Source organism: Nanorana parkeri, unplaced genomic scaffold (genome assembly GCF_000935625.1).
Source record: "Nanorana parkeri isolate BGI_ZX_2015 unplaced genomic scaffold, ASM93562v1 scaffold311, whole genome shotgun sequence".
Classification (NCBI taxonomy): domain Eukaryota; kingdom Metazoa; phylum Chordata; class Amphibia; order Anura; family Dicroglossidae; genus Nanorana; species Nanorana parkeri.
In genome coordinates this window covers 1,282,656-1,296,697 of record NW_017306579.1, presented here as the reverse complement: position 1 = coordinate 1,296,697, position 14,042 = coordinate 1,282,656, and the positions used below count along the sequence as shown (strand labels likewise).

Sequence of the window (14,042 nt, the reverse complement as noted above, 5' to 3'; positions counted from 1 at the left end):
GTGTGTGGTGACATTTAACCCCGGCATGTGGCCTCAAACGAGGTTACTTGACCCATGTTTTTAATAAATTCTACTGAATTTGAACATGCAAACTTTTTAGGTGACAATTAAAGTGGTCATACTTAGGGCTGAGTCAACTAAATTATTTAATCGATAATAATCGATAATTAGAATTGTTGTCAATGATTCTCATTATCGATTAGTTGATTTGGATCTCCTGTGTTTCCCCTTCCTACTCGGAGTCAGTGTTTCATCAGCTCTGTGTTGCCTCCAATCCCTGCTGCTCTCACAGGGATTGGACGGGACATAGAAGCTTGCAGCCTGTGCCCAGTTGTGGGGAGAACTCTTCCCCGCAAAAGCGGAGGTGGAGGTGTGGTGTGTGGCAGTGATCCTCCCGGCATCAATACTGCCTGGTGCTTGGGGGAGACCTGACTAGCCGCACAATGGAGGCCATGGATAGTCATCCCTATCCCTAGTATTCTGCATGTATCGGAGTGTCAGTCTGGTATCACAACAGCGTCTGTACTGATAGCCGGTGATCACTTCCCAGCAGGTGAGCAGGACTTTGCAGTCAGAGTGCTAGTTCTCCAAAATCTACAGCCCCCTCTTAACGTGCTGGTGGAGAGAGACAGACTGCAATATACACTACTGTCTGCATAATGCTGTATTATGGGGACTCCTCCACACCTAATCCCCGCAGCTCCTATACCCCTCCTTCAGAAATAAAGTAACAAAAAAGAAAATAATTTTAAAATAATGTTAAAAAAAAAAAAGAAGAAATTGCGCTGTCCTCACATATAAAAATAAATAAATAAAAAAGGTGGGAAAAATTAATTTTTGGTTTTGGCCTGACAAATTCTGCTGCGAGAGGATTTTATTTAATTGAATTATAAATTATAAATACAATTAATACTAAACAAAAGGTGCAAACCAAGAATAAGACTTTTTGAAATCCCATGAATGCCATGATCTGCAGTGATGCTTAAACCATATCAATCATATCAAATGTCACAATGAATGGACAGCCTTAAGGTGGCCATTTGCTGAAGGATATGGATGGAGGATGCACGTTATTTTACAACAATCTCACCATGTACGCAGAGGTAGTTGTCATGTAGGGGGACAGCACTGATATTGAAATAAATCCATTGGTTTGAAAAAATTATTCCTCTTATGCTGTATCAGACTGATAAAACAGCAGTCTGTGCACACCACACTTATTTTATACCCAATTTAATAATCTACATTAATCTCTACCTCTGATGTTATACTGTCTGTAAATATAATCTGCCTTAAGGGCTAGTTCACACCATCTTCAGTGCGTTCCAGCCTGATTGTGACTGGAACACACTGGATCACATTCTGTCCGGCACACTTTGTTTTGGGGTGGGAAGGGGGTGTTGCAGTGCATTGAACTCAATGGCACCGCAGCCATGCCCTTCGACCGCACGGGAACGTGTGGCAAATAGTACGTGCACTACTTTTCCTGACTGGACTGGAATAGGGCTGCAACAACTAATCGACATAATCGATTATAATCGATTATTGAAAAAGTTGTCAACTTTTTCAATAATCGATTAATCGGCTTCCGATCAGTTGGCCCTGTTCACAGCTCCACACGCTGTGCGCCGCACCTCCTCCCCACCTCACGCTCGCCGCTGCCAGACCCGCTCGCCGCTGCCAGACCTGCTCGCATCCACGCTCCACGATCGCACATTTCCTGCCCATGACAGCTGCTGATAGACAGGTCCGATCTCAGAAGCACGTTGCTGGAAGACTGCACTTTCCCACACATGGTGCTGTATAATGTATTGCTGGGATTTGTATTCCTCTATAGCTGATGGTACATTGTGCTGTATATTATACATAGGAATACAAATCCCAGCAATACATTATACGCTGTATGTATAATGTACTATTGCTGGGATTTGTTGTACTCCTCTATAGCTGGTGACATTCTGCATTGCGCTGTATAGAGGACTACAAGTCCCAGCAATAATACATTATACAACGCAATGCAGAATACCACCAGCTGTAGAAGAGTACAACAAATCCCAGCAATAATACATTATAAAGTGGTACAATGCTAAATACCACCAGCTATAGAGGACTACAAAACCCAGCAATAGTACATTATACAGCGCAATGCAGAATGCCGCCAGCTATTATGTACTATTGCTGGGATTTGTTGTATTCCTCTATAGCTGGCGGTGTTCTGCATTGTGCTGTATAATGTGCTTTTGCTGGGTTTTGTAGTCCTCTATAGCCGGTGCCATTCTGCATTCATTGCTGTATAATTTTACACTTTCCATTTCACTATATTGCACACCACACTATCTTTTTTTTTTTTTTTACTTCCACCGCTCCAAGCTTGCTCCTGTGATGGACTACAACCTCAATACAAACTAGTAGTCCATCACTGGAGCCATTTTTTAAACTTTATTTTATAGTTTATCCGATTAACCGATTAATCGAACTTAATAATCGGCTAACTAATCGATTTTGAAAATAATCGTTAGCTGCAGCTCTAGACTGGAATGCAGCCACTGATGTGCCACCTATTCCTGTGCTGCCGATCGCATTGCAGCCGAAGGGCGTGCCTGTAGTGCCATTGAGTTCAATGCACCACCTTGCCCCCTCCAGCCCCAAAACAAAGTGAGGCGGCCGGAATGCGATCCAGTGCATTCCAGCCACAATCAGGCTGGAACGCACTCAGGATGGTGTGAACTGGCCCTAACTGTCTGTTTAGCTATATCATTAACTCTTGTATTATCAGCATTTATCTCTGTTGTGTTATTCTGTGCTGTTTTTTTCTATAATTAATTTCTATAATATTTAATACAAATATTCTATGCTGGTCTAAGGAAAACCAGAGACTCTCACATCCTTGTAAACATTTCATAGCAATGGGAAATTGTCTGACATGTACTGAACACAGGATCATGTGAACTATACCTAAGTTAGTAAGAAAAGCCATACCCCTGAATGAAGACCTGCTTGTGCCACTAAACACTACTCCATTCAGTAGAAATGACCCTCTTAAAGACCACTTGGAAACTGGCACTTCTGGGATTGTTAAACTTATGAGGGCCATGAAGCTTTTACTGGTTCCTTCTGACTTATTTATTTCTACTTTATCCAGTAGTCATCTGGAAGTCCACAGTAGAAACCAGTCAAAGCTCCTGTGTAACAACTTATATAAAAAGTAATACAATACAAGCAAAACTAAAATGAGATTTTAATAGCATGACTGAGCTACTAGAAGTGTCCCGTGTAGCCCTAGCCTTATATACTTTTGCCCCCCTTTTTCTTGTTTAATATCCTCATCATCATTTGGCTTAGACCCCTGTCAAGAATGGACAAACTTTAACTGTCACAGAAACAGGAGGTGAAGGGAAATCTTCTAAATGGTAAACCTGTTGCAATTGCCTACTATATTAAAAACGAAAACTAGAAAGTTTTGACTTTACATACACTTTATTTTGCAAGGCTCTAACATGATGTTGCATATGAAACAAAATAAATACCTTTGGCTGGAATTAGAGCTTTAAAGTTGTAAAACCATCACTTTTTTGTTTGCGATAGAATGTGGAAGGGTCAGAACCTCTGTATGGTTTTTACTGTTGTCTGTGACCCCACTGAGGAGATTCAGATTTAAACTCACCATTGGTCCTGGTGACCACTGTCTCCAGTACAGAAAGTGATCGGAAAGCCTTACAGGGTTATTCACAAAAGGGTTAAGAGTTTGGAGCAGGCAGAAGTGAACAATCTAGGACAAAATAGCTGAACTGGAAAGTAGGGCTGCAGCTAACGATTTTTTTCATAATCGATTAGTTAGCCGATTATTAAGTTCGATTAATCGGATAAAAAACAAACAAAAAAGGCTCCAATGATGGACTACTAGTTTCTATTGAGATTATAGTCCATCACGAGAGCAAGCTTGGCGCGGTAGAAGTAAAAAAAAGAGTGTGGTGTGCAATATAGTACATTATACAGCGGCGCAGTGCAGAATACCAGCAGCTATAGAGGAATGTAGCAATAGTACATTATACTATAATGTACTATTGCTGGGATTTGTAGTCCTCTGTAGCTGGGGTTATTCGGCATTGCGCTGTATATAATGTATTATTGCTGCAATTTGTAGTCCTCTATAGCTGGTGGTATTCTGCAGTGCGCTGTATAATGATTATACGGCGAAATGCAGAATACCAGCAGCTATATAGGAATACAACAAATGCCAGCTATAGTACAACATTATACTATAATGTACTATTGCTGGGATTTGTAGTCCTCTGTAACTGCTGGTATTCTGCATTGCCTCCTTACCATCTTGTCTTAAATTGTATTGTGACTGTAATGTCTTCCTTATATTGTAAAGCGCTGTGCAAACTATTGGCGCTATATAAATCCTGTATAATAATAATAATAATTGCGTTGTATATAATGTATTATTGCTGGGATTTGTAGTCCTCTATAGCTGGTGGTATTCTCCATTGTATAATGATTATACTGCGCAATGCAGATTACCACTGACCAGTTATAAAGGAACTACAAATCCCAGCAATAATACATTATACAGGCTGCCTAATATATTATTGCTGGGATTTGCTCTATAGCTGCTGGTGTTCTGCATTGTGCCGCTGTATTATACAATGCAGAATACCATGCACGATACAATGCAATGCAGAATACCAATGTATAATACAGTGGCACACTGCAGAAAACCACCAGCTATAGAGGAACAACAAATCCCAGCAATAATACATTATACAGGCTGTTTAATGTATTATTGCTGGGATTTGTTGTTCCTCTATAGATGTTGGTGTTCTACAGTGTGCCGCTTTTTTTTTTTTGAAACAGGAAACATTAAAACAGGTCCCCCTTACCTGTTTCTGAACCCTTGTAAGTCGCTGCAGCGGCGTGCTCTGCGGGCGTGTGTCCGGCTTGTGCGGTGGCCGGGTAAGCGACGTGTGGGCGTGGCGTGTATAGTGTAACTCGTGTATGGAGTCGCGAACAGGCGGGCGTGAGTGGGAAATTTAAATTTTATCCGACAAATCGAAAGTCGATTTTAATCGACTTAATCTAATAATTGTTGCAGCTCTACAGAATTATACAATGCAGAACACCATGCACAATACAATGCAATGCAGAAAACCAATGTATAATACATCTGCACACTGCAGAACATTAGCAGCTATAGAGGAACAACAAATCCCAGCAATAATACATTATACAGGCTGTTTAATGTATTATTGCTGGGATTTGTTGTTCCTCTATAGCTGCTGGTGTTCTACAGTGTGCCGCTTTAGAAAAAAAACAAAACAGGAAACATTAAAAAGATCTCAACTTACCTTGAATGACGGTGTTGTCGGCGGCAGCGGCGTTGTTGGGGAAGCTCACCAGGAGGAGAGGGCCAGATGCATGTCCTCAGCGTGTGCGGTGGGCGTGGCGTAAGCGGCGTCGCGTGAGCAGGTTTACCGGAGTAGGCGTGGCGCGAGCGGCTTAACCAACGTGGGTGTGGCGTGAGCGGCGTGCAGCGGCGGTCGTGAGCAGCGAGCGGGAAATTTTAATTTTAGCCGATGAATCGACGATGGAAAACGTTGACAACGTTTTCCATCATCGATTTTAATCAACTTAATCGAATAATTGTTGCAGCTCTACTGGAAAGTGAGCTGAATTGGAGAATGTTTCCAAATCTGCTATTTTGTCCTAGATTGTTCACTTCTCCAAACTCGCCACCCTTTTGTGGATAACCCTTTAAATGTTTGAGTTGTCCCAGGAAAAAAAGGGTGAAGGAAAATCTTCCAATTGGTAAACCTGTTCTGGTAAGAACTGCCTAAGAGGGGATATACACTTGATCTTCTCTTAGTTCCTGCTGTATCTCTGAGATAGGAAGTGAAAGGAAAAGTCCCTGATGGGAAACAAAGAGCAAAAAAAAAGAAAACCTGAACAGCGTTTAATCATTGTCTAATCTGTATAAAACTTAAGAAAAAAAGTTTTGGCTTTACATACATATTAAGGGATCTATATATCAATGCTTTAACCCAAATTTCACACAACTTTCACCCAAGATTCAAACTCTTTTATATTAAATCATGTGGAATGTGTGAATTGGTGTATGCTGCCTTATAATACCTGCTGTCAATTTTTGCACTTGTCTTCTCACCTTTCCTTCCCTTAACCTATACCCTTTTCTTTCTTCATACGCCTTTCTTTTCTGCTTATGTCTGAACTGTGCTATGCAAATACTCCACTCTTTTTGCCTTTCCCGAGAATCAGTAAGAATAATGCCTTTACAATTGTGTCTGCCAACTTTGAATGCTATTAGTTTTCATTTGGGATTTTCAATACTGTCTGAAATAGTTTACCGTGTCATATTTATGCTGAAGTTAAAATAAAATTAGAAAAATAATCTTGTTTAAACAGTTGGAAGTGTCTGCCCTACAATCTATCATCATGAAGCAAAACGAACAACTGCGGGATCAAGCCACCGATATAGACACTTGCACTAGAAACATTCAGATTAAAGAAGATCTAATTAAGGTAATTTATAAAATATGTATTTAAGTTTTCAAACTTTGAGATCCAAAGCTTGACGTTCCTGCCATTTCAGAATTGCATTTATTATTCTTTATAAAATTAATAAGGATGATGGCATTTGACCATGGAAAGGGAAATGGAAGTTCATAGTTTATTGATGATAGTAATGATACACTAAAACCTTCAGTGACATAATCCATTAATGTTCAGTTCTGATTTTAATCGACTAAATCGATTAACTGTTGCAGCTCTAGTTCCAGGCAAAGGCAGCAGCAGGCAGTAGATCACTATCACATGCAATTATTGCTAGAGAGGTGTATGGGGGGAGGTTGGATCAGGTGCCCACCGTAATAAAAAATGTTGGCGCTCAATAAATCCTGTATAATAATAATAAAAAGTGTAAAGTGTAACCCTGCTATTAATGCCTATATGAAGTCACAGAAATAGATAACAGTCAGACATTGTAGTAACAACCTCCATTTTCTGCAGTTGTGCAGGGTGTCCAGAATATGATTGTGCAATCCATTAAGGAGTAAGACCCAGTGCACTCAGTACTCATTTACTAACATAACTGGCTGGGCACACCCTCTCCTTCTCTAGAAATAAATGGCTGTGTGAGGACATTTATGATGAGGGGTGTGGCTGTTACTCAACTATGCTAGCATAGAGCACATAGAGCACTTTATTTATTTTCATTGACTACAGGATGTAGAGAAAGGGTATTTTCAGGTATTTCCAAAGAAAATCGTTTACAAATCATAACATGAAGGTGTACCTGACCTTATTTCTTGAGATGCCAGTCTAAATTTTATGTTAATGTGTTGGTTATCATTTATACAGATTATTTCTATCTGTTTGCATTGCAAAGTAACATTGAAATAAACAAAAAGTCATTAAATGAAGGAGAAATCTTTGGCTTTAGATTTTATAGCTTGGATCATATATAAAGGCCACAATATGAGGAATCCTTATATATTTAGAAGTAGGAAATGATATGGGTTTTTTTTAACCACTTGAAGTCCGGTGTGTTAAACCCCCTTCCCATCCAGGCCATTTTTCAGTATTCAGCACTGCGGTACTTTGACTGACATTTATTCCGTCATGCAGCGCTGTACTGAAATTAATGTTATACCCTTTTTTGGGGACACATAGAGCTTTCTTTTGGTGGTATTTAATCACCACTGCGGTTTTAATTTTTTACTATATTAAGTAAAATTTACAGAATGTTTTTTTAAAACTGTTTCCCCTATATTAATTTCTAAAACATTTATTATTACCCAATTTTTTGGTAAAATATAAAAGACGGGGTCACGACAAAATCGCGCCATACAACCGATCGGCGGCTATAGTGCCGCTGATCGGTTGTATGTGAAACAGCCGTTAACGGCTGTAAAAACGAGCGGGTCTTTCCTGCCCGTGCGCGCGCTGATTATAGCTCCCTCATGCAAAATGCCCCCATAGAAGGGTTATTGATACTCATACACACCCCTAGTCTGAATGGGGGGGGGGTTCTCCTTTTCTCTACTGTGCTTTTCTATCTCCAACTTGATGTTCTCCCTTCTCTCTTGTTTCATTTCTAGATGCTCCTTGCCTCCTGCCCTTTTTTTTTTCTTATCCTTCCACATTTATGTACTAGAAGACATAAATGTCTTGCTCAGGGGCGTCTTACTGATTTTTTGTTAAACCATTAAGTGAATATACACAATTTCTCTTAGTAATAACTTTGTTTAATGTTATGTGTACTGTACTTGTCGTGATAATGATATGTCTGTTTATTTACATCGCCAGACTCGTAATCTTGTTTGCACATGCACATATATGTTTGAAATGTGTTTTTTCTTTCTTTCCTCTGTTAAAGTACTCCTAGTGATTGTTATTTGAAAATCTGGAAATAAAGAATTTACAAAACAAAACCTTTAAAAAATACCCATATTCAGATTTGCTACCATGTATAAAGCATAATGTGTTCAGACAGAATCTAAAATTTGGTTTAAAGCTAGCTAAAACAAAAAATGTACAGGTCCTATAGGAAAAAGAATTTGTAAAATGGTGATAATAGCTCTTATTTTTTTTCTTTACAGAGTTTAATTCTAACTGCTTTTTCATAAATAGGACCTTCAAACGAACTTGGATGATAGAGGGGACAAACCAGTTGTGGAGCTTCTTAACCAGCACATTTTCAGTCCAAACAAGAAAATGACCTCCATGTACTGTACCTACCAGGAAAAACTTAGACACACTCAAAAGGTGTCTACAGTAAGTTCTACGTATTTATTTAGTATCCATTCCATTGCAGAAATGTTGTGCTAGGTACAATATGGCTTTCCTCCCTAAGATCAGGACTTCACTTGCTGTACAGTTGGAGGTAAAAATGAATACTGTGGCCCCTCTTGTTTTACAATATATATTGTTTTTCATTAAAGTGATGGGGGGATGGGGCGGTGAGTGGAGTAGAGTAGAGAAGGGTTATAGCCTCTGTTAGTCTCACTCTCTATGTCACTCCTATCTCACTGTCTAAAAAATATGGCTCTGAAGGTTTACATCTATAATATATTGTTTAAGGGGTGGGACGTAATGCACACAGTAAACAATATGTTGGGCAAACATAGGAAGTTGTGCAGTGCACTTGGCAAACAGAAGAGATGCCACAAATTACTTACTGCATGCAAGAGAGGTGCCTTGCAGTGTCCACAAAGACATAATAACATATACTGAGAATCGCACCCTGCATGCAATATAAGAATAATGGCAGGTACCCCTGCATGTTATAGCTTTTGGTATTACGTTATTCTTCTGGCAAAAATCCCTATCTGAATAATCACATTTCATAGCTCTGTGCCAGTAGTCACAGTCCTGTGTTAACTTCAGAACGCAAGTGCAGTGGCAGGGACAGGTTTGCATAAAGTCACCACAATGGTGCGGTTATAGCCACTCGTAAATTCCGACTGCCCTCCCTTCCTGGTCACTGTTTGGTCAGTTTAAAGGAGAACTATGGGGTTAAGGCTTTTCCCCATAGTTCTCCTTAGGGTAACGGGAGGACACAAACTAGCGTCTTCCCGTCACCCTAAGCTCAATATACCGCGAGCTACTGCGCGCGGTATACTGAGACGCCGCAGCTGAAGCAGATCCCGACAATTATGTCTGGATCCGCCCAGCTGCGTGAGTGACAGCTGGCTCTGCCTATGTAGAGGCAGAGCCAGCTGTATCCGCGTCCGTTCCGCCATTCAGCGCTGGAGGATCAGAGCGGGGAGTGGGGAATCCAGCCCCTCCCCTGTCACGGTAGAGAGCTGTGACAGGATCGAGAAGTGAGCGAACGCCGGTATGTGTTCGCTCACTTACCGATCTACTGAGCCGACCTGTGAGTGTCTCATTGTCACAGGTCGCCTAGAACTATGAGGTGAGTGAAAAGCACTCACCTCATAGTTCTCCTTTAAATTGTTCAAGGAACTGTCACAAGCACAGCATGTTTTAAGAACCTCTTAACTGTACTTATTTATTATTTCCTGAATTCTCCAGTTATAGGCCTCTCATGGATTTGTATTAAATATGTTGTTATTATTATTCTGTTGTTTTGCTGTTGTTTAGTCTTTATTTAGTTTAGCTAATTATGTGTATTTACTTAAGAAACATTTGTAAATGTCTGTTCAAAAATGGAGATTAGTGCAGGACCTTGTGGGTTTACTTTGTATTATTCTCTCATATCGTGTTTTTCATTGTCCTTAACAGCTCTGGAAGTTACTTGAAGAACTCATTGCAAACAAAACAAGACTAAGTGAGGTACTACAAACTGAGAAGCAGATTTATAGCTGCTTAATTAAAAGTCACACCGACTGTGACAGGTAAGTACACCTTAAAAAATCAATTCTAAAGCTGCATCTAGATGATTGGGGACAATTTTGTGCACCACACATTTTTGAAGAGGTCTTCTTTGCAGACAACTAATAGGATGCAGAATCCTACATACAATTAAAGATGAACAAACTGGAAAAGAACCATCTTTGAAGCAACTTGCTTAACATGTATAATTATTAACATGTATAATTATCTCTAAGGCCAAGAAAGAGATTTTGAAATGTTCTTTTTATCCCAAAGACTTTACCAATGTCAATGGAACATGAATTGTGTGTGGAAGATTACCATCGATAACTATCATGCAAAGTCACCATTACTTAAGATTAATATACCAAAAGGGGAATTTATCAAAACTGGAGCCAACACAATCAGAAGCAGTTGCCCATGGCAACCAATCAGCTTTTCTCTTCAGTTTGTTCAGTTGAGATTTGAAAATGAAAGAGAGATGCTGATTGGTTGCTGTGCACAGCTGCTCCAGATTGTATCTGCTCCAGTTTTGATAAATTCCCCTCAGTAGCTTTTTTTAATCCAAAAAATAAGCTGTCAACCCAAGGTGGGGAGGTTGGAATGGATTCTTAGTAAAATTAACAATAGTTGCCCAAGGTTTTGTTTTTTTTGCCTCCTTCCAGACACCTCATTAAATATGTAATTGTGACATCGTATTAAATGTAATTCACGTACCATGTTGATAATGCTACTTTCTCAAAATACTGTACAGTTAATGCTTTTTAAAATCAGTTAACTGTGCTTACTGGTACATTTCAGCCCTCAGTACTTACAGTTGTTAGCACCTCAAAAGTGCCTCATGAACCTTTTTGTTTTCAAGCCATTCATTGTGCGTCTTGGTTTTGAGTCTTTGTAAAGCAATAAAAGTAACGAATCAACCATATTGATACATAGTGGGGTGGATTAATGAGGAATGCATTGTAGGGAAACAAATTGTTTTTCATATCAACCAGTTGAAATCCTCGTTTCATTTTCATTCCTGGGCTGCACAAAGGATAGTTGGTTGCTAAGGGATTAGTAATAGCAAGAAAAAATGTTTCCTATAGCATACTTTTCATACATCAGCCCTATTATTATAATCGGTAAGGTGTTTCTGGTGATTGATTGCAGTAACTCCCTTATCCCTGTTGTTTCTTTTATAGTGGATCTATACTCACATGTTGACTTAAAGTTATGTAAATCTTGTTGGGGTGATACACCAAGAATAAAAGAAGGCCTAAAATATTAACTATTCCCTAAGAGCAAACTGCTCCAGGTTCACTCTAGTGCTGATCACATGAAAACCTAGGCTTTTGGGTAAATGACCAAATTACTAAACCTTCAGAAATGTGATCTGCTGAAGGAAGCCATGAACAGTGCATTCTCTCATTTTTTTCTGTAAATCTAGCTTAATCAAGCAAGACTGTTAGCAAAGCTTATGCTATAATACAAGTATCTATCAAATCCTCAGGGATAGGTTCAAAGTGCCAACTGTAGCTTACAAGGATGCCTTCCTCATTGCCATCACCTCTGCGAGGCAAGTGGTTGGAACCTTGTCTTGCAAAGAAGCTTTTCTTGTTCTACACAGAGACAAGTTTTTCTCTCTGAGGTGTTTTTTTTTCTTTTCACATAAACCAGGATATTTTACTTCCATCTTTCTGTCTTGCTCTATTACATCCTAAGGAGATTTCCCTCCATTGTTTGGATGTGGTACAAGCTTTTCAAGTTTCTTTCAACTACATCTTCTCTTCTTTCAGGCTGACTGATTCTTTTCATCATCCCTGAAGGTTCTCATATGGGGCAACCTGCCTTTCATCCAACCAATTCTAGGTGGCTCTGGCAACTCATTATCCAAGCTTATAAGCTTTAGGATAAGGTTCCACCTTTTCCTGTCAAATCACAGTCTACTAGATCAGTAGGTGCTTCTTGGGCTTTCCAGATTGAGGCATCTGTTTCCCAGGTTTGCAAGGCTGCCACCTGGTCTTCTTTTCACATGTTCCCTAAGTTTTACTAGGTGGATGTTTAGGCCTCAGCTGGTCCCAGCTTTAGACGTAACATCCTTCAGGCGGCTCCCTGAGCTGCAAGCAGCCCCCGGTTCTTTTATGCCAAGTTGTTGCTGTCACAAATCCTGAAGCATGATGGAAGTGAGAGGGGTTATACGTAACTGACCAACAGCTTTTTTTGTTTGCCTGTGTACAGTTCTCCTGTAGGCAGCCGTGTAACCCACGTCACAGAAGTACTTTAATGCACTCCAAGAAAAGGATTTTACAGTAAGTCAAAAATCCAATTTTTCAGTGTACTGACCCTTTAATTAACACACATTTTGCTTCTGATGATTGATACTCTGTTTAATTTAAAGTAAAATTCTGAACATACAAATTATGAATGATTCAAACTCTTTATTTTACTACTGTGGTGACTTCTCATCTCACTCGCCTATTTAACTGGGTCAAGCGTGGCGATGGCTTTTCGTCTTCCATGCTGTCTGCGAACGTACTAATGCTCCCCAAAGCAGACAAGGACCATAGTGACTGGTCAAACTATACAAGCTGAGGTCTATGGGCATAGATGGAAGGGTGTGTACATGGATAGAGAACTGGCTAAACGAACGGGTACAGAGAGTATCAATAAACGATATCTCAGTGTTTGCTGACGATACCAAAATTGGGAGGGTAATAGAAACGGACCAAGATAGTATAACATTACAGGAGGACCTGGATAAAATAGGGGAGTGGGCAACTATGTGGCAGATGAGGTTTAATGTCAATAAATGCAAAGTTATGCACTTTGGGATCAAAAATAAGCAAATGGGTTATACAATTATGGGTATGCCGCTAGGGAAGTCGGAAATGGAGAAAGATTTGGGGGTCATTGTAGACCATAAACTGAATAATAGATTACAGTGCCAGGTTGCTGTAAGCAAATCAACAGAATCCTGTCCTGCATCAAGAAGGGAATGTTTTGCAGGGATAAGTCTATAATTTTGCCACTTTACACATCACTGGTTCGGCCTCACCTGGAGTATGCGGTGCAGTTTTGGGCACCGGTACATAGAAAGGATGTCCTTGAGCTGGAGGGAGTCCAGCGGAGGGCAACCAAACTCATTAGGGGGATGGAGGACCAGAGCTATGAGACACGGCTACTAAATATTCAAACACAAGGGGCGAAGGGGGTTCTTCTCAGTTCGAGCGGTTAGGGTCTGGAACTCGTTGCCACAAGCAGTGATTTCAGCAAATAGTGTGGAATCATTCAAGAAGCTTTTGTTCGATTTCCTGAGAGACCGTAATATACAGGGGTACAGGTAATCTTAAGAATGAGATGCCTCGAGGACCTATACACACACACACACACACAATAGGTAGGACTTGATGGACATATGTCTTTATACAACCTCAAATACTATGTAACTATACTGGCCTATCTCCTTACTCAATGTGGATATTAAGGGGTCTATTCTGGACACGAAGCAGCCGAAGGATCTCGCCGTAGCTTCGGCCGATCCTTCGGCTACCTTCGGCCCCAGGACCCCTTCGGTTCAGTAGAACCGAAGGGCTGCTGTACGGGCTATTCACTATAGCCCGTACAGCTCCCGAACTTGGCCGAGCGGCTCAGCCGAGCCGAAGGCATATGCCTCGGCTCAGCTGAGCCGCGCTGAAAGCCGAAGC

The 14,042-nt window shown here is 40.4% G+C and overlaps 1 protein-coding gene across 1 annotated transcript in view; it reads left to right on the top strand.

Moving 5' to 3' along the window:
• The window catches only part of PDE4DIP (phosphodiesterase 4D interacting protein), a 71,951-nt gene that overhangs the window by 55,091 nt on the left and 2,818 nt on the right, over positions 1–14,042 (top strand). The window contains exons 13-15 of the mRNA XM_018557929.1: positions 6,427–6,543; positions 8,653–8,796; positions 10,267–10,379. Coding sequence (XP_018413431.1) covers positions 6,427–6,543; positions 8,653–8,796; positions 10,267–10,379 — 374 coding nt within the window. The remainder of the gene's footprint in view (positions 1–6,426; positions 6,544–8,652; positions 8,797–10,266; positions 10,380–14,042) is intronic.